Source organism: Pocillopora damicornis, chromosome 4, assembly GCF_964200805.1.
Source record: "Pocillopora damicornis chromosome 4, jaPocDami1.2, whole genome shotgun sequence".
NCBI lineage: Eukaryota > Metazoa > Cnidaria > Anthozoa > Scleractinia > Pocilloporidae > Pocillopora > Pocillopora damicornis.
This window is the reverse complement of record NC_142673.1, coordinates 5,308,914-5,329,783: the sequence shown is the minus strand read 5'-3', so window position 1 is coordinate 5,329,783 and position 20,870 is coordinate 5,308,914. Positions and strand designations below refer to the sequence as shown.

Sequence of the window (20,870 nt, the reverse complement as noted above, 5' to 3'; positions counted from 1 at the left end):
ACCTCACTATGGCACTGTTGTGTATTATAATACCAGAAGATCGCTAAGTTTTGTTTTTCCTGTTCAGGTCGGTCAAAGAAATGTCCATTTCTAACAACGAACTCACGCCAATAAATGGCTATTTAACCTTTGAGCCTGGAGTAACACGAAGGACGTTAACGTTAAGCACTATTGATGATGACAAACCAGAAGACGACACGCCTTATAATGTGGTGCTGTACAGTCCTCTTGGCGGGGCGCGACTGGACACTAATGAGTTTTGGATGGATCTTAAAGGTTAAATAATTATATATTACACATTTGTTAATGCAAGAAGCCCTAAGTATTGCTGTGCTATTGCTGAAAACTTGTTATTTCTATCAGCTCCTAAACCAGATTACTTAATTGTCCTTCAAAAGCTCTTTGATTCTCTATGAAAGTGAAATTCATTCCTTGAACGCTTTTATTTTCAACACAGTTTGCAAACTTCGGACATTCCCCACAGCAAAATTCACTATTTTCAAATTTCGTACATAAAGAGGGAATTTTTTGCAGAGGAATCGCTTCTAAATTCCAATTAGAGTAGAGATATACTCCGGTCTGTTCATCCAAGATAGGATATATGTAACTCTATTCGATCAACCTCGAGTCCAGCCAATGCAAAAAAGCAGCGCCTAAAGCGTCAGATGGAACAACACGAAAACACTAAGAAATAAAAAATATACGCGTCTTGATTTACGTGCTCTCTTTTGTTTTCTTTTCAGTACTTAAGAGTGACAATGCTAATGGTTTGTTCGGTTTCAAGTCAGTCAGTCCAATAGTAATCAGCGAGTCTACTAATGTTACTGTGACTATTGAACGTCTCAAGGGCCAGTATGGGGCAGCCACTGTCACTTGGAGTGTATTCAAGAATTCATCATCTGTATTAGCTTCAGATGATTTCACTATGGCCAGTGGAAATGTGAATTTTATCGAGAATGAAAACGAGAAGGTATGAATACAGTCTCCTTCGTAGCCGTTCAAAGTCCATTCCTGGAATGGCGTTCAACGTGTATTAGGTAGAGCAATATCTTGTCAACCTCAAGTTGAACATTAGCAAAAAGTCTAAGTGTCAGAGCGGTTTTGGCTGGATGTGGAAAGTAATCCTGAATTGCTCATGTTGGGAAGTTTGGAGAGCACTCAAGAAACTAGTGTGGCCGCGCCTCGACCAACTCTTTTTCTTCTCTAGCGTTTTCTAAACTTCCCGCGTGCATCCATAACTCGATACACGAGTTGTGAACCATTTGTTAGATGTTTTTTTTAATAATAGTTTTGTTCATACATTGCTCTTACCAGGTTGTGACCATTCCCGTAAATGATGACGGACTACCAGAAGTAGATGAATATTTCACTCTCAATTTAACATCTGTTTCCCCAACGGACGGAAGCACTCCAACGAGTGCTGCAAGTCTTAGACCTGGGTTTACACAAGTTGATATCACTATCCAAGAGAGTGACTACCCAAATGGATTACTGCAGTTCATGCATGCTGTTCCACTTGCAAATGGGACTATTCCGCCATCATCTTCCCAATTTAATGTCGACACTCGGGAAAGTGTTGGGACACTTACACTTCACGTGATCAGAGCTCAAGGAACATTGGGTGAGTCTGGAAATGTCTTGCAATAAGTGAAATCATCTGATCGTATTTCTTTTTTTTTGGATTAAGTGTTGTCCTTAAAGTGACTTCTAACAATGGAAGCGCATAGAGATTATCATTAGAGGCGTGATGAAATCCCTTGGAGAAGTATGATTCTTTTGGAAACTATATAGTTCCATCTTCACTATCAACATTCATGTTTACGATTGTGGTACTGAGAGGTTTCAGGGTAGGGAGTCTCCTCCTAACTTGATGATATTTGCCTTCCAAAGAGGTGGAAAGCGATTTCTGGAGCTTGCTTCTCCATTAAGAATTTTGCGAATTGATTGATGTGATGATCATCTCTAGTGGCGTTAGAACTCATTATACCTTGAATGATTGTTCTTAGTATTAATAGATAGGGGTATTAGATAGATCCTCAAGTTTATTGTAAATGTTGTTATTTTATCAATAAATGTCCGGCGGTATATTATCTATAAATATCTTTTTCACTTTTTACTGGTGTTTTTTTTATCTACAGGAAGTGTTAAGTGTCAGTGGAAGACTATTGCAGACACAGCAAAAACTCCAGACGATTATATTGATACCACAGGCGCTGTTGAGTTTGCTCCTGGCGCTCGAAATAACACAATTGACATCCGAATTGTGGATAACAATATCTCAGAGCTTCAAAAGACATTTAGAGTGGAGCTCTTCAATGCTGAAGGAGGAGGTAGATTTTGAAGTGTTACATTTTTTTTCAATATCTATTACGTGCATTGAGTGATACTCCTATACAGGGAGCTCGTTTTTCGAAGCGACGTTTTCCCTACCCTCCTGGATGGCATGGTAGTCTATCACAGCTCCCGCTTCCCTCCCCCCACTTTCCCCAAAATTTTATTACAAGCAGGTTTCCACACTAAAGAGCAATGTCAATCCCTGGATTAAAGATAAAAAATTTTCGACCAATATCATGTTGGAAGAATCTGTTTGATCGTTTAGCCTCCCCTCTCAAAATGGCTATGCATGCTTAATTTAGATCAAACATTTCAATCCAAAAATTTGCTCTTGAGTGTTTCCTCGTTCAACCATCCCATGTTTTGGGAGACAGATACGAAATTGTTTCATCGTTTAACTGGTAAAATCATATGTAGTCGATATGTAGAAAAACCACGCTACCAAAATGGTCCTAAATACAGGGGTCTGATGGTTCTGTTGCTCGCGTTAACAAAGCCTGTCGATTAAAGCAGTTAACCTTGCTGAAATTCCACTCTTCCAGTCAAACAAAGAGCAATTTTATCAAAATGCTCTTTTCAGCACAATCGAATTGACTGATGGTAAGTGTTTCGCTATAAAAATTAGCAGATGAATTTACATGATGTGAAGTTCAAAGTAAACTTATTTTAAATATTTTTTTTCGTAGCTGAATTAAATCCATCCGCCAAGATTGCATTCGTGACAATACTTCCAAGTGATGACGCGTTCGGCATCATCAGCTTTTCTCCAGACTCTCTCAACCACTCTGTCCGTGAGGACAGCGGGAGCAGTGTAAGCCTAACAGTTCAGAGGACGCGTGGTGTATTAGGCCCATCAACTGTCTACTGGGAGGTTTCAGGAGATGGTGCCATTGATGTAGAAAACACAAATGGTTTTGTTGTGCTCGCTGAGAACACCAATAGCACACAAATTACCATTAGGATCAAAGACGATGTTGTATGTATAAAAGTTTACTATACGGTTTCTTTGTGTAAGGCACTCGCGCTTCGACAAGAGTTGTTCAAATGTCATTCGATCGTTATGCCTTACGTTTGTGGAAGCTGATTGGTTTGTTTTCACTATCTGTTATAAGACTTCGGTAGAATTTATCGGTTGTCTTCTCATTTTTAATTCGTCGATAAGTCATTTGTTTTTTGCCGATAACTGTGGACATTCTCCGAGCGGCGGGGCGCTTGTATTAACCCGCCTTTGTTTTTTTGTAAACGTTCTAAGCTTGGGTTAAACATTGAGCAGAGGTACAGGTATTAGTTGGGATTGCTTGTTGATAGTAATCTGCATTGTGCTTGTTGACATCGCAATTGTTGGGGTTCTTACCAGTCTCAGATATTAGAGGCTCAGTCGTGGGAACTCTTGATATTGTTAAGTTTTCTTTGTCTGTTGTAATATTTGTGGAGGTTCGTCGGTATATACAACGTTAGTGAAAGCTGAAGTGCTGTACTTTTGTTCATGGCAGGGTGAAAGGGTCTGCATGATATAAAATTTGTGGATAGCTTTCAAGGTAACCTGTACATTGTTATAGTTCTTGAATTAAAGTTATATGTGTTTTCTTTGCAGTATCCTGAGCTGGCAGAGAGCTTCCTTGTCCATCTGAGAAACGTGTCTGCAGGCCGCCTTGCGGATCATGGAACACAGTCGAACGTCACTATACTTGCCAGCGACGATCCTTACGGTGTGTTTGTCTTCTCTCCTTCACAACTGACGATCAGTGAATCCAACACAACCGTGAACTTAACGATACAGAGGCTGTCAGGGGTACAGGGAGTGGTCAGGGTAAACTACAGCAGCACCATTGGAAATGGCATACCTAATGTTAGAATTGCTGTGGAAAATGAGGATTATGTGCCCATCATGGGGTCTGTTATGTTCAGTGAAGGGCAGAAGTATGCAAATGTCAGTTTAATGGTGCTGGATGATAATGTCCCTGAAGATGCAGAGACAGTCATGGTGAATTTAACAGAGGTGCAGCTGGTTGGCGGCCATCCGGTGTTTCCTGGTAAGTTTTCATTTTATTTGGTTCGCATACCATCTTTTTTGATTTCATGATTGAGCTCACAATTCACCTTCTTTTGCACTCTTGGTACTTACACTACGCTTTGGACATTTTTGATCCTATTATTGTGAAAAGCGTTTCGCATATGAACCCAGTATTGGCCTAACTCATCGTAAAGTTCTCTGTAGCCCAGAAATAAAGTATGGGAGCGTAGAGACTGAAGGTCTGGAATTGGACTCCTCGCGGGTCGAACCTAGGTTTTTTCTTTGTTCTACGCTCTTGACAAGCCGAATAACATCTTTCTTTATTTTATACCTTTTTGATTTGCCATACTGTAGTCAATTGCTCTCCCGATTTTGCTTGTTAATATTTAGTTTGAGGTTTATGTAAAAAATTCACTTTTCTTCTATTTGTAATTTGTGGTAGCTATCGATAGAATCAATTGTTCTAATTCGTTTTCATCGATTTTTATGTCAAACAGCACCAGACAGTTCTCCACGAATAGGTGCCTCACGGGTTGCACATGTTATCATTGAAAAGAACGACAATGCCAATGGAATTGTTCAACTCTCATCAAGTACTGTCAGTGTTCCTGAACCGTACACGGGATCAGTTGTGAATATCACCAGAACTGCTGGGGCTTTTGGCACAGTAAGTGATTTGAATGTCCATTTTTCACCAGACAATGTTTACCATACATTTCTCCTAAGTTTGATTATGACAAGTGTCGCTTACATGTGTATTACTTACCTCTTTGCAGATTTATGTGTCCTTTGAAGTTGCTGCATTGTCTGCTAATGGCTCAGATTACAGAATTGATGCTAGGAACATCACTTTGGTAGAAAGCCAGAAAGAGGTTGGGGTCCCTGTGTTTATCATTCACGATCTTACCCCAGAATTTAACGAGGTGTTCCAAATCAAGTTAACTGGTGTTGCTGGTGGGGCTGTGCTGGGCACGCCTGTGGAGTGTACAGTTACTATACTGGAAAATGACTATCCTTATGGATTGATAGGTTAGTGATAATCGAGCGGTTTTCGATTGAGTGCTGCAAAACCAAAATAAAAGGAATCACAACGGCCCATCAAATTGTCCCAAAAGGCTAAGAGAAGTTGCAGTAGAACAAGTCAGAATTGGTTTTAGTTTTCCATCTTAAGCGATTTTCAACATTATATCAAAAGTAATCCGGAATAACTTTAGTTTTGTATTTCTTCCCTTTGTGATTTGTCCAGAAATTCTTCCCTACAGGGGTAATTGGTCAATAGATTCTTAAAGCCCGGCTTCCATAGGAGCGCCTCGTTCAACCCAAATGGGATAATCTTCGTGACGATTTTTATGGATAATTAAGGCCAAACGATCGCTAACGACTCAAACGATCGGAACAAAGGCATTCGTCCGTAGAGTTTGTGTTCAAGCTTATGATCACTCCGATCTGTGCTATCACATGGAAATCAAGTCTACGGCAAAGCCATAATCCTCGACCCATTTACCATAAACTATTTAATTTCCATCTTTTTAGGCTTTGAGAATTCGTCATTATCAGTGTCAGTGAAAGAAAGAGACACTCCCAACCCAGTAACGCTTCAGGTAATACGAACATTTGGTCTCCGCGGAGGTTCTCGAGTTCACTGGAAGGCGCTTTTGAATGGAGTGTTGGCAATAGATGACGTTGGGCCTGTTGAGGGAGACCTTGTATTTGCCGATGGAGAAAACAGGAAAGAAATAACTTTCAATATTAAATCGGATGCCATTCCTGAAATATCAGAGGTTTGAGTTCAGTTTTATAAATTTTTTTTTTGGTAAAATGTGGACCGGAGGAGGAGTCATCTGGGATGTGATCAGGGATGGGGTTGGATTCCATGAAGGAATAATGTTGTTGTGGAGACGTTTCTAGGCATGTAATGCGCGGGAACCTATTCAATCTCAGGCCTAACTGTTAAGTAATAAGAAACGGTTAGGGCTTTAAACTGTTTCATTTGCAGCGTCGTCTTTCGTTAAACTTACTTGTGATTCATTTTACCTAAACTTAAACTTAGATCGAAGACAGTTTAATTGATAACATCTAAATCGAAAGCAATAACTAGGCAGGCGAATACTCCGCCCTTGTGTCTTTAAATTGACTCTAGGTGATTAACGGTCAGTACAAGGCGAAAACTAGAATCGTAATTAGAATTACTTTTATAAACCACATACAATTGGCCAGAGAGATAGAAGAAAAATGTTCATGGTGCTTGTTCAATATCACCTTGTAATAACGATGTGATCTGTTTGTGTTGGACAGAGACCCCTTAAACTGGTCAATGATGCCCTTTAAAAACACAACCTTCAAATTTAACTTTGACTCTGTAATTTCCATGAGCTCATCTTTAGCAATGAGCGACCTCATTTCTTAACTTTCTCGCATCTTCTACAACCAAGGAGACGTTTCATCTCTCCATCTTTTCATTTTCTTTTTTCTTTGAGCCTTTCAGTTTTTTCAGTTTGCTTTCTTTCTGCGTTTGCTTCTGAAACATTTATGCTGTTTTGACGTTTATTTTATGCAAGTGTTTTGTAAAATTTTACCTTAATAGTTGTTTCATTTGATTTTTCAGTTTATTTTCAGTTAATTTGATTTGATTTTAATTTGTTTTGTTTTTATGTTGTTTTGATCATCTTCCCGAAGCCCTCGGACAACGGTTCCGTAACCGTAAGCATGTTGAGATAAATATAGTGTAATTAAATTTAAAATTAAGTAATATTTAAATCATTTTAACAGGAATAAATTAAAACTTAATGTTACTGAACGTCATGTTAAAAGGCAGAATTGGAATAATAATCGTTCATGGTAATTATTGAAATAAATATACAGTGCTTAAAAAAAGTTTAGAGAACTTGTAACTGTTTGAGATAAGTCGAAGTAAGCTTTGGTTGATAAACAAAATCAATAGCTAAAAATAAATGCTTTACCTGCAAGTTCATATTTTAAACGACAGGTTTTAATTGGCTTTTTTCAAATACAGTTATCATCCCAAGCGTTCAATAGGAATGCTTACGTAAACAATAATTTAGGATAATAAGAGGATTTATAACTACAGATAGAATTAACCAAACATTAGGAAAAGTGATGTAAAGAAAGGTAATGTTGTAAAATCCCTAGGATGGTTCGAAGTTTTGAATGTCTTGGAAAATCATCGTTATTGTATCACAATCTGTATTATCTTTAAAAGGGAGAAGTTGTTAAATATAATTTGTGCCATGTTAGTGAATTGCTTAGGATTTCAAAGCACGGATTGTATTTAATGATTTTGTTGTACAGGTATTTCTCGTAATGGTTATCACCTGCATAGTGTTAATTAAAAAAAGAAAAGGCTGGTTGAAAAACTGTTGTTTAGTTTTAATGCAGTGCATGGAAAAAAGCAACATGTGCATTGTTTTGGTTACTCTAGGTTATTGATGTCAACTTGACGTCAGTGGATTTTTTGTCTGAGGGGACCCCCTCACTGGACGAAGCTACTCGCGTTGCCAAAGTTCACATAGAGCCTAATGATGCTCCCCACGGGGTGGTAGAGTTTGCTAAATCTTCGCATAATGCTTCAGAGGGTAGCAGTGCGTTCCTGTTGGTCTTGAGACAATTTGGTACTAGCGGTGACATCCGAGTTTTCTACAGGTTTGTATTGGAATATTACAGTTTTGCCATAATTACTACCAAAGCGACGTAACTATCCAAACTCCGATGCATAATTCTCTCTTTAGCTGCCACAGGGTGAAAATAAATCTACCGTTAACTTATCATTTTATCAGACATTGGTCAGGAGCATAGACCCAACCAAAAAATCTGAATCTTCGCTGTAGATTTGAATCCTAGTGTTGCGAGCAGCCTAGTGAGCTAGGGCCACATATTAGGTTCATTATCTTACAAGCTTCCCACCTACTGCTGCCTTCCACGTGGACGAGAGTTTCAGTAACGATCAATTTTTCTTTTGAGAATCTTTAGTGTCCTTGACGATGATAATTTATCGTTTTATTTTAATAGTACCGTAGAACACGTCGGAGGCATTCAAGCCAGGCCAAATGTTGACTACATTGCCGTCACAAACAGTTCTATCGTAATCCCAAGTGGAAATGACTCGGCAAATATCAAAATCACAATCCCTGATGACATCCAACCCGAGCTAGGAGAAATTTTTGACGTGGTGTTAGAGCACGTGGAATTAGTTGGGCAACCTTCCCCAGTCCTTCCACCCCAACTGGGTGGAATCAAGAGAGTTGCAGTAACAATCGTGATGAGTGACGACGCTCATGGTTTAATAGTCATTAAAGCTCCCACTTCAGACCAGGGAACTGAAGGTAGCCGCTTGACAGTGAACGAAACTGAAAACTTACCGATTCGTTTGGTGATTGAAAGGCTCAAAGGTAATGATGGGCCCTTCCTTCAATATTGTTGTTGTTTTTGTTGTCGTTTTTTTTGCCCAAATGTTTGATTTAAGCCAGTTGTTGGTCAGATTCTACAATCGTGAGACCCTTTTGCGATTGATGGAACACGAACAGTACTTTGCTTTCCTTGTTCTCTCAGTACCCTTTCTTGGAAACGGGAAAGGGGCGGAGGTGTTTATTCGAGGGGAGAGGGCACACAGGAGGAGTGCTTTTGTCAGGAAAGGCGGTAATTTAATTTCAGTTTTTTTTTTTTGTGTGTGTGACACACATTTTTTTTTTATCTTCAGGCACCATCGGCCAGGTTACTGTCAAAGTTGAGGTGCAGCAGAATGATGCGACGGCCGGCAGTGATTTTATAGCAAATCAACCCATATTTACTTTTGCTGACAAAGATAACACCAGCCAGAACTATCTGTTAACCATCAAAGATGATGATATTCCGGAGACTGACGAAGAATTTGTTATCAAGCTTGTGAATCCCACTGGAGGTGCCAGAGTGGCTCCTGGCCTGGGGAACAATGTGACTATCATTATACAAGCTAACGATGGTGTTGCAGGGCAAGTGGGATTCGATGAACAGTCTAGATCGGTTGTGGCCATGGAAGGAAGGCGAGTGTCCTTGTTGGTAAACAGGACTCGACCAAATGGACGTGTATCAGTGGATTGGCTCATCACTGGGGCAAACGCTTCATCCGATTTTACAGATGTCAGTGGCACTGTCGTGTTCAGCGAGGTAAGGGCTTTCAAGATGTTTTTTACGTGTTTCCAATCTGGTCCCGATTTTCTAGATATTGTCGGGAAGTGGTCTTTTTACGTTGTATGAGAATAAATATATTTTTCCTTGTATGAAAATAAATGTTAAAGATTGTTTTGATGGCACTCAATGACCCAAACTAACCATGCCTTGAAGGCTGCAAGTTGATTGAGACATTCCAGTAACTTCTCGCCTTCTTGTTTCAGCTTTACACCTCGATTTGTTAGTGTTGTGTTAGCTGGTGCCTAGAGAAGGCCCGTGGCTGTATTGCCATGGGGCCCTCCTGGGAGTTGAGGAGATTGCTTTCTTTACGACACCTACCCTCTATTACCATTGACGAAGCGTTTTAATGTGGTGTTTTGATGTTTATTTGTAGGGTGAAAAGCAGAAAACAATAGACTTAACAGTCCGCAATGACAGCACCCCAGAAACAAACGAGGTGTTTGTGGTTCAGCTCAGCAATATTCAGACCTTTGGTATCGCTTCCACCGGCAAAGCCAGTCTTATTCCTGGGAAAACAACTGCAACAATTAGCATAAGTGCTAGTAACAGACCCCATGGCGTTATCGAACTTGAAGCGGGTTCAAGGTTTGTATCTCGATCGGACGAACGGAACTTCACATTGACAATATCCAGGCTGTTCGGGGATATTGGTAAGTAGGAAATCTGTGGATGCCATTTACTCCTCAGCCCTGTTTACAATAACCCATGAGGAATTTGCTAGTGTTTTCACAGCTCCATCCTAACACGGAGTGGGTTTGGTGGACTTGGGAATGTTAAACATTTTGATTTGTCATGTGCTACTTTTCCCTCAGGTGATGTAAGAGTTTATTATGAAGAAGTGCAGGGAAACATCACAGTACTACAGTCGGACCAGCGTTTAGCGTTATCCGGAGAGGACTTTGTTTCTGGGAGAAGAAGTATTGTTATCGGCGACGGTGAAGATGTTGGCTCCATTCCTGTATGGGTCAAGGATGATGAGATCCCAGAGCTTGGCGAAGTGTTTTTGGTAAACATCACAGAAGTTGAGTTGGTGAACCCGTCGCTGTGGAACAACACCATTCCACCAAGTCTGGGACATCATCATGTTTCTGAGATCAGTCTATTACCTAACGATGATCCGCATGGCGTGTTTAGATTTCCCAACGAAAGGTAACAGAGTGACTGTAAGGATTGAGCTTTTGACCGTTCTTCTTTTTTTAAATATACTTATTGGTTTAATATGTTCATATTGCAGAGTTTACGTCACAGAGTCACGCAACCCCTACAGCCTCACTGTGCTGCGTGACAAAGGGACTTTTGGTGAAGTTCAAGTGAACTATTTTGTGCAAACGATATCCGCTAGTTTGAATGACTTCAATATAACAGGTTGGAGTGGCCCGGAGGTCACCTTAGTTTTTCCCAATGGAGTTAGTGAACAGAACATCACAATTTACGTGGCTGATGATACTAAATCTGAAGGGGAAGAAACTCTTAAAATAGGCCTGACTCGAAACACAGGCGACACAAAAATTGGAAATCCTTCTATACTTGATGTTGTTATTATAGCAAATGATGATGCGTATGGATTGTTTAGCCTCGCGTCGTCGTCGCTTACGATCTCTGAACCTGGCACAGGGCCTGTTACCGAAGCTGAATTTGAAATTGATCGTAGTGGCAACACCTTCGGAACTGTGATTGTTTCTTGGGAAATCCTTAATGTGTCTGCATCATCAGATTTGTCTGCAGTGAGAGGAAATGTCACCTTTAATGCTGGAGATACGCGTAAAACGTTTAAAGTCAAGGCGTTGCTTGATTCTGTACCAGAAAAGGAGGAAACTTTTGTTGTGAAGCTGACTCTGCCGGGTGAGTTGGTTATGTATCTGAAGAATGGAAATGTGCAATTATGTTTAAATACTGAAGTGTTCCGGCTGTTGTTGTCAATGATTTGATTTCATTGACATACTGAGAGCGAGTGGTGTTCATGCATACCATAAGCATTGCATAAACTTATCCTAACCCAAACATTCCTCAGTATATTCTTTCTCTGACATGTCGTAGACATATCCTGACCGATCCTGGCAAACCAACTAAAAGATGGCTCAAGACGTTTCTCTCAGACATTTGTTTGCGTTACGCGCCTTTTGAAAAACTGCCAATCAAAGTGCCGGGCAAATAGAAAAGTACCAGTGAAGTTAGTGATGTTTGTACAGCACTTTAAAAAAAACTCATTTTTTTTAAATATTTTTTTCCCATACCAAATAGGAAATGGAAGGCTGGTGCATCCATCTGAAGCGCTGCTCACCATTACAGAGAATGACTCACCATATGGAGAACTTGAGATAGTGTCTGGTGCTTCGATGAGCAGTAGCGTCGACATAGAAGAAGATCAAAATATAGTGAAGGCGAAGATCATCCGCAGCAAGGGTGACTTCGGTAGAATTACCTTAGACTACATGACAGTGTCACAAACGGCTAGTTCATTACCTGGGGATGTGATCCACTTCGAAAAAGTACAGCAGTTAAGGACCGTCGGTGCATACAGTTGGCACGTATTTTCCGCCTTTGGCGACGTGTATGCTTTGCTCGCCAGTATCAACAGAACTGGATCCTTACCACCTGCGGTTGATAATATCGGTATGGGCGAATACTTTGGTTCGGCTTTGTTCCGTTGGCAAGGCGTTCTTGTTCCTGTGCTGGTAAGTTCAGTCTCGTTACGTTCCTGTTAAGAGCTTCAATAACTACAATTAAAAAAATAACGATATATCACTTCATCTTTCATGAGTGCTCCCTCCTAAGCTAGAGTTTAAAAAAAAAGTTTGAATGTAGAAAGATCGTAGAAATCTCTCCGTTACTGTAATGGTCAGCCTTTTCGCCTCTTTGTTCGAGCGTTTGTTCCAAGTTAATTTTATTACCACGATTTGAAAGAGAAAAGTAAAGTTGGTGTATTTGAGACACAATTTATGTTTTGGAGTTTATGAAAATCATGGTTGGCAAGTTCAGCTGAAAGGCCATCCTTTGTTCAAAGAAGTTCAAATCAGTGAAAAAGTTTTCTTCATATGTTATTTTTTAGAGCATTGCTACTGATGGTGCTGTGGCCTGGGACTCTCTGTTGGTTGGAGACAAAGTTTACCTAGCAGTCGCCAATCACGGGAGCAAGGGACGGTACGAGACTCACTCTAGAATTTACTCCATGGACAGCACTGCAAAGCTGACTATTATCCAGGACATCTCTACTCTGGGAGCATCAGACGTGAAGTTCTTCCGTCCACCGGGTGGAACAGACATCTATCTGATCGTTGCAAACCAGATGAATAACGCTGGACAGTCTCGTATTAGCTCACAGGTAAAATCACTGCAATCGCGAACAAATTATTTGTGAAAATTTTTAGCTCAACATCCTCAAAATTTGTCTTGGCATCCCTATTTCCCTTTTAATATTAGTTTTTACCAGAATGCAACCTTCTGTGACATTTTGTTGTGTGTTAACTTTGAACGTGGGTTTGGAGAGGCAAGAGCGACGAATAGCAAAATTTTCTAACCACCGAGGATGGTTTTTCCTTACTCAGGTATATAAATGGCAAAATGGATCGTTTGTTCTTCATGAGGCCAACCTCGACAACACCCGCAGTGCTTCTGGCCTGGCGGTCTTTGAAATTGATGGAACTCTTAAAGTCGCCATAGCTTTCTTCAATGACACCTCAAAATCCCAAAGTTTCCAAACTAGATCTCCCATTTATGAATGGAACACGAACTCAAACTCGGCTGTCTTGCTGCAAGAAATCGACACCAACGGTCCCGTTGGAGTTGAGTATTTTGAACACAAAGGACAGCATTACTTGGTGTTTGCTAATTCCAGAGCGTCCGTCGACGTGTACCGCTGGAATGGTAACAGGTTCATAAGCGAGCAGGCGCTTCCCGCGTCAGGTGTTCAGTCGGCCAAACCCTACTTAATGCAAGGAAATGGTGAGAGACGTACTATTTGCATCATCCAAGGATGCCATTTTATTGTTTCTTTTTCCGGTTTTTGCTACCTTTACTGTTCCTCTTGAGGATTTCTGAAATATTGCTCTTTCGTTTTCAGCCTATCTTGTCACAGTTGAGACTGGTGAGGTATTGAACGTCTACCTGTGGAATGATTCGTCCAAGTTCACTTTTCAGATGGTTGGTATTTGATTGATGAATTTGCTGTTTACTCCGAAAGTTCTTTCTTCTCGAAGGAAGTCGTCTGTTTTTGAAAGTCACAAATTGGGCAGAACATGTTTCGTAAAATTCAAGAAACTTTAGAGGAAATGTCAAATACTAGTGAAAACGGCCGGCAGAACGCATCGTTTTGTCTCGGCCATGGTACCTTTTTCGAATTTTAATAAAACTCTATGAGCATCGCGCATATCGTCCAGTTTACAATTCATGAGTTTCATTTTCAGCTTTCAGTGTCTTTAATACGCTGTGTCTGTCAAACTGCAACGTTTAATTATTTAATGTTAATTAATGTTTTGTTTTTCAGAACACCACCCTTGCGCATGCTCAGAGTGCCACCCCTATGGTCATGAATGATCTAGTGGCTGGAGATATACCTATGTACGCTGTGGCAGTGTCTGGGAATGGATTGTCTCCTCTTCTCCACCCTGAAAGATTATCTCCACAAGCTGACTTTATTCCAAGGTATTATTCCATCACGAACGTTTCTCTGTCTGTCATATGAAACGGCGTTTTTTATAATAAAGCAAGAACGAGGGAGCGAGAAGCAAACGCACGCGAACGATGGCGGAGTGGAGAAAAATGATGAAAACATTTCCTATTTCGTAATCTCGTTTGTTTTCTCTTTATCCACTCGGCCTCCTCGCGTTCGCGTTTGTGAAACCCCTCGTTGCTTTTTATTTGTTGCTGTGGTCGACGATCTCAGAGAAAATAGAAGTTAAATGAAAAAAAATCACCTAAAACTTGAAAGGAATTTCCCGCTCCTGGCGTATGGCTTCATAGCAATAACTAGTCACTTGGAGGCGCAAGTTTAACCCCGTCGAGGCCTGAATATTCTCCATTTTCTAAAATTTCTTCAATGGAAGTTACCTTATGACCGAGGATCAATTCGTCTTTTGTCATCTTATCAACAATTCAAATTTAACTCATTTTATTTCTGTTATTATGATCAGAATCTGTAGTTCTTCCCAAGGTATATGTTCAACTCAATCTACATGGCATTCTGAAATAGTTAAATGTTTTCGAGGCTTTTAGGTTCGTGCGACGGAATCGCATCTACATTATTATTTCAACTAGTTTCTACACTGTGAAAAACTGTGCGGCTCTGAATACTTTTTTGATATACAAAGGTTTCAATTAGACGTTTTACTTCATTCACCACTGGTTTTTCCCCTTTCATCTAACCAGACAAGGACAGCTTATTTTTGAAAATGGACAAAGACAACTGGAGCTCGATTTCACTATCCTACCTGATGCCACCCCTGAGAGGGACGAAGCCTTCACCGTCCACATTTACAATGCGTCGGGAAAAGCGATTGTCAACAGTCAGAAGCAAGATTTAACCATCAACATTTTATCCAATGACGGTGCATTCGGGCGAATAGGCTTTGCTGCCGACTCGCTCAATAGAGTTCAACCAGAAACAGGTTATGATTCCGTGGTTACATTTGAAGTGATCAGAGAGTATGGAAGCCTTGGGCGTGTTGTGGCTCAGTGGAATGTTTCCGGGAATTTTAGTGACGGAGATCTGAGTCCTTTGTCTGGAGAGCTTGTGTTTGAAGATGGCCAAGCCAGTCAAAATATATCAATAACTGTCCACAAGGACGCGGTACCAGAGCTTCTGGAAGTTGCTTATGTCAGGTAAGGGCCCCCTCCTATGAAGCTGTAAAATGGGAGAATGCTGTCGTCTCTTCAAATAAGAAATTTCATCCCGGCTACCTACCTACTTTTTTCGTCCCGGTTACCGGAATCGGGAACGTGGTGGCGGGGCTGGCCAGCCTCGCCATCTTTGAAATTTAAACTTTTTGTGAAGGAACGAAACGTAGTTGATACCAGATCAATTGGTTGAAAACCTTCACTTCTGGCTCTCAATACCTAATTGCATATCTATTTTTTCCTCTACTTGGGTTTTTTTAAAAATTTGATTTTTATTTTCTTATTGTTTGTTTTTTAACCTGGACTAGTTTATTTCCTATTGATCTCTGATCTTGAAATCTCCTGTTTACTCTTTTAGACTCCTCCGCCTCACAGAAACAGGGTCATTAGATGCAAACCGTGGTGCAGTTCTGAACTCTGCTCGAGTAGTCGCCATGTTGGTCATCCCTGCTAATGATGACCCATACGGTGTGATCGGGTGGAAAAACGCTCTTCTCATTTCTCAAGAAGACGGTCCCAAGAACATTACCTTATCTGTCGACATCATGCGATGGTTTGGCGCTATAGGAGACATTTTGGTGTCGTACGAAACTGTTCAGCTTCCCAGTGTGAAATATAGTGACGATCGAGTGGCTTTAGCTGGTGTTGATTTCAAAGCAATGAGCCATACTGTGGAAATTCCAGCTGGACGAAACTCCACGCAAATAACTCTGTATATAGCGCATGTAAGTTAAGGAAGCTTTGTAAGTTGCTTAAAGGGTGGTTAGTTTAAGCTCGCTACACATTTAGCGGAAATTCGCTTCGAAAGTGCGTTGCGATAAACTGCTGCAAAACATTTTTTTCCGTTGCGATCAACAATATCGAACTGTGCGACGACACAACGATTTTTTATGAGAGCATTAGGAAGAATACATTCCTTGTTACAGTTATGTGACGTGTTTTGTTTTGTCTTTTAGTACAACGACACAATGTTAAACAGCATCTTCCATGTGAACATTACCGCTGTAACACTGAAGCAAAGTGTTTTGGTTATGAATTCTCCTCGTGTCGATCAGAACTCTCGTTTACTAGAAGTCGTGATTGCCCAACCCAACCGAACAGTAGGGGAACTCAACTTTGACCTCAGTGCTCTGCTTGACCCTGCTACAAAGGCCATCCAGTTAGAAGAGGGAGTGGAGATGTTGAACATCACAGTACAGCGAACAGGAAGTTCTTCAGGGATTGTAGGCTTCCGTTTCATCGCTCGTCCTTTCAGCTCAAGCTTATACACTGCTGCTGATAGTGCAGATTTCTCTCCAAGCGAGGGAACTGTCATGCTTGCTTCAGGAGAAACACGTGCCATTTTAAGAATAAATATCACCGATGATAATGTTCCTGAGATTGAAGAGGGTTTCTTCGTTCAGATTAGTCGTCCAAAAGGAGGTGTCCTGATTGGTGGAGTCAGCAAGGTGGATGTCATTATCAAGCCCAACGATGATCCATATGGACTTTTTGGGTACGCTGAGTATTAATTTGACGAGAGGAAGCATTGATCATAGTTACATTGAGTACCTTTCTTTGCAGGGGAATTAATTTAGAGAAATTTTATCTGCTCGGTATTTTCAAGCGGAAAGACGCAGGCGTAGCTACGACAGCGGTTTTAACCAGAAAATCTTTTATAAAGATTATGAAAGATTCTTTCTCTCTCTTAGATCATTTTCATTTATTCTTTTGTGGCCCTAACAAAAAGCTTCGTTCTTCGTTAATTTGGTCTTTACCGAATAAATAAACTTTCAGAAAAGTTAGTACTGTTACGTATTAAAAACCCATCTTTGATATTCAGCTTCACAAAAGCAACATCCGAAAACATCAACATTGTACAGGAAGGATCCACTTTGCAGCTTGCAGTTAACAGGGAAGCTGGTGCTTTTGGAGACGTGCAGGTCACCTGGAGACTCACGCCTAACGCCGGAATTGTCAATGCGAGCACGCAGATCTCTCCAATGAATGGCTCACTTACTTTTAAACAGGTGGATATTTGCCGACAATTCCAATGACTCTTATTAGAACTTGAGTTGATCTTCAGTAATCTCATGATTATCTTTTCATCTCTTTCCGCTGTTTTCGTAACTCTTGATCTGCATGTATAGATATTTTTTAAACTAAGGATTTTCTCTATTGTTTGGCCTGTAGCCCTACGGGCCTTACCAACCTCCTATTTATCGTTGACATGAGTTTTTTTGGTTGGTTTGTTTGTTTTTTCCGCATGTGTTAAGTTGATATAAGTTTTACACATAAATAAAAACGATTATGTCTGTGATTTATAAAAGAAGTCGACCCTAAAATCAATAAGTTTTCAGTAACAGTTCATCAGCACAATCCTCGGGAGAATTTCTCGTTTCAGATAAAATTTTCTTTATGGTGACCAAAAAAAATCTAATCATACAAAACAATGCAAGGAACAGGAACGAAACAAACAAACAAACAGACAAGTAGTAACGCCATGATTATGTCAATGTTTTTAGGGAGTCACATCTCAGTTCATCACGCTCCGTGCACGTGATGATATGATAGCAGAGGTGGGTCAGACGTTCACTTGTGAATTAGTCAGCGTCGATAATGGCGGGAAACTGGACTCAACTCTGAGTCAAGCCAGAGTTCATATCCCAGCGAACGACGAAGTGGAAGGAATTGTGTCGATTGACTCGTCAACAAGATTTGTAATAGCAGGAGAACCAATGCTGGGTCATGATGGAGTGTTTGTAGTACGGTTAGTACGCTTGACGCTAACATCCTCTTTTATCTCTAAATACCCCTTTCTAACCGATTTTAAGGTGTGTACCATGGCAAGGACTGAGTTTAAAGCTGAACCCTTTATAACTTAACATCAATATGCATATTCTCTATACTATTCCGAACATTTTCCATCGTGCTGACTTGGAAAACTTGATAAACCATCAAGAGCTTCTTTAGTTGGCGATCCGTGCCTTTATTAATGTGACCCTGATGATTGTTTCAGAGATGATGCTGTAAAGAGAAATAAGTTGTTGGTCACTCCGTGGGGTTAAAGCATTGATAACTGGACGGTCCAATTTGATGAGCTACCTTATGTGATTGTAACAAAGGTAGTGTTTTATTTACTCTGTGCATTTTCTAACATGCTCTGTTACGTTTATCGTTTAGGTTGCTCCGTCGAATTGGTCAGTCTGGCAAAGCTCAGGTCACGTGGTCGATCACTGCTAATTCGCCTGGTGACGCTCCTAGTCCTGCTAGTACTTTTAACGTGACGTCCGGTACTGTTGAAATGCCAGATGGCGTGACAATGGTCATGCTTCCTATCATGGTGAGCAAACCAAGAAAATCTCATGCATCCCCCATATTCATCTGCTAATTTTTTTCTGCAAACGAACGCGAGAAACGACCTTCCGTATTGTATCAACTAGTTAATGTTGGTCTGAATAGAGTTTGTCGATAATAAACTAAACTTCATTACATTTTTATCAAAACTACTTTTAAGTTAAGAAACAAGGAAGGGTTTCCTTATTAAGAAGTTATACCGGAAGTTTGCGACGCACCAGTTGATGAATTCGATTTGATAATTACGTTTTTTCTGGTTTTGAAACTAGTAATGTTTCTTATTTTAGTTTCTTCTTTACCTAACTGTAAGTTTGTGTACAGCCAAGTAAAGGACAAACGTAAATACAAAGATAAGACCAGAAAGTTGTCACACATAAACATACAAATGGAGAGTGTAAACAGCTCGATTGAACACATACCCATGAAGTATTTGCACGATCTAATAACCTTCATCGAAGATGCATGAAATATGATTTCATTGATGGTATCCACTTAAATAGGTAAAGGACGATTCCACGCCAGAAGAGCTAGCCGTGTATAATTTTGCCCTGACTGGCTCTGCACAGACAAGCCTCGATCCTTCGCAGAGTGCGCGCAGGGCACAGATTACTGTGGTTGCTAGCGACGATCCATATGGAATCATCGAGTTTCAGTCGGCTTTAATGCGAAATGTCAGCGAAGATGTTGGCTTTGTCAATCTTACTGTCGTAAGAAATGGCGGTAGCATTGGCGAGTTGTCAGTTAACTATAGCGTCTCGTCGACCACTGCCACCAAAGGAAGTGATTATGACTCGTTTGGAAATGGTATGTGAAAATATCGTTGTTGGTTTTGCTCATGGTGGTGGAAATGACGAAAAGCATGAACTCATTTGTTCGTGGAAACAGTTCAACGTTTACTTTTTTGATAACAGTTGACACAAAACCTCCCATTTGATAAGACAATGCAGCAAACGTTTGACTAACATTACCCAGTAGCTTTTGAATGCTGCAGACTTGTCTTGTGCGAGACGAGCCGTCTCTATTTCCCTCTGAAGAATGTATGCGCTGATTGAAAACCGATAATTCCGTCCAGTCGAAATGTCGATTTTCTCTAATTGATTCTTTACTCCTGTTAGGCCAATCAAGTATTCCCGAGCTATAATTCTTAAGAGAGGGGGTTTTTAAATTGTTTGTATTTTTTCTGAGTTTTAAGTTAAAACCTTTTTTTCAGTGCTCAAGTTCGCTGATAAAGAAGACCAAAAGACTATTCACGTTCACATCAAGAAGGACAACAAACCTGAACTCGCCGAAACTGTAACAGTTGAGCTGCTTAGTGTAAAACTTGTTTCTGGGTCGCCCAAGAATTACAGCTCTGTCGATGGATTGCCTTTAAACACAGCACCGAGGATCAGCCCAGCTAAAGACAAGGTCATGATTGTTATTGCTGAGAATGACGACGCTCGTGGAAAAATACGCTTCACACAGAGTTCTCAACTGGTGCGGGAAAGGAGTGGAGCTGCGGTATTGGAAGTCGTTAGAGAAGGTAAATTACGATAGAGGACTGTTTTCATGTTTGAATTTAAATTAAAATCGAACTTTAGCAGAGTAATTTGGTCGACTTACGTTTTTAATTTTTCTCTCGTGAAGGTGGTAGCCTCGGAGCTGTAGAAGTCTCATTTTCAATCAGGAACGGAACTGCCTTCCTCGGTGAGGATTTCAAGGAAGAAGGAGGCATTGCTCGACTCTCTGACGGGCAAACATCGGCATTCATAAACGTAACAATCATCGACGATGCTGTCCCAGAGCAGCGTGACTACTTCACTGTCACGCTAGACTCCGTGACGAGTGGCGCCAAGTTAGAATCGCCGACGACTGTGACTGTTACCATAGAAACGAGTGACGACCCTGGCGGACTGTTCGGCTTTGTAAATAGTTCTGAGCTTTCACTTGTTAATCCGAGCAAGTCCAAAGATCTGAATTTTGTTATTCAGCGAGAAGGTGGAGCCGAGGGAGAGGTGGAGGTGAGTGAATCCATGATCGGAAAGTAACCTTTCTAAATAATTACCGTCCAAATAGTCGGTGGCTAGCTGTAAGAATTGGTTTTGAATCTAACCAAGAGAAAATGGGGGAAAGAGGAGAAGGATCCTGGCCTCTCACTTGAGATTTTTTTTTTATTCCGTCTAAATTCCAT

At 40.6% G+C, this 20,870-nt stretch overlaps 1 protein-coding gene across 1 annotated transcript in view; it reads left to right on the top strand.

Annotated features, from left to right (window-relative positions):
* Positions 1–20,870, top strand: part of LOC113677769 (adhesion G protein-coupled receptor V1) — a 57,346-nt gene that overhangs the window by 15,240 nt on the left and 21,236 nt on the right. Inside the window, exons 22-50 of the mRNA XM_089204604.1 lie at positions 68–276; positions 744–970; positions 1,315–1,621; positions 2,139–2,330; positions 3,021–3,310; positions 3,929–4,367; positions 4,846–5,015; positions 5,125–5,377; positions 5,882–6,129; positions 7,788–8,008; positions 8,375–8,754; positions 9,063–9,508; positions 9,906–10,182; positions 10,345–10,681; positions 10,767–11,374; positions 11,774–12,207; positions 12,582–12,854; positions 13,078–13,474; positions 13,593–13,672; positions 14,016–14,173; positions 14,897–15,349; positions 15,723–16,089; positions 16,321–16,859; positions 17,187–17,373; positions 17,869–18,113; positions 18,527–18,686; positions 19,201–19,504; positions 19,911–20,222; positions 20,327–20,700. Of these exons, the coding sequence (XP_089060730.1) occupies positions 68–276; positions 744–970; positions 1,315–1,621; positions 2,139–2,330; positions 3,021–3,310; positions 3,929–4,367; positions 4,846–5,015; positions 5,125–5,377; positions 5,882–6,129; positions 7,788–8,008; positions 8,375–8,754; positions 9,063–9,508; positions 9,906–10,182; positions 10,345–10,681; positions 10,767–11,374; positions 11,774–12,207; positions 12,582–12,854; positions 13,078–13,474; positions 13,593–13,672; positions 14,016–14,173; positions 14,897–15,349; positions 15,723–16,089; positions 16,321–16,859; positions 17,187–17,373; positions 17,869–18,113; positions 18,527–18,686; positions 19,201–19,504; positions 19,911–20,222; positions 20,327–20,700 (8,887 nt within the window). The remainder of the gene's footprint in view (positions 1–67; positions 277–743; positions 971–1,314; positions 1,622–2,138; positions 2,331–3,020; positions 3,311–3,928; positions 4,368–4,845; positions 5,016–5,124; positions 5,378–5,881; positions 6,130–7,787; positions 8,009–8,374; positions 8,755–9,062; positions 9,509–9,905; positions 10,183–10,344; positions 10,682–10,766; positions 11,375–11,773; positions 12,208–12,581; positions 12,855–13,077; positions 13,475–13,592; positions 13,673–14,015; positions 14,174–14,896; positions 15,350–15,722; positions 16,090–16,320; positions 16,860–17,186; positions 17,374–17,868; positions 18,114–18,526; positions 18,687–19,200; positions 19,505–19,910; positions 20,223–20,326; positions 20,701–20,870) is intronic.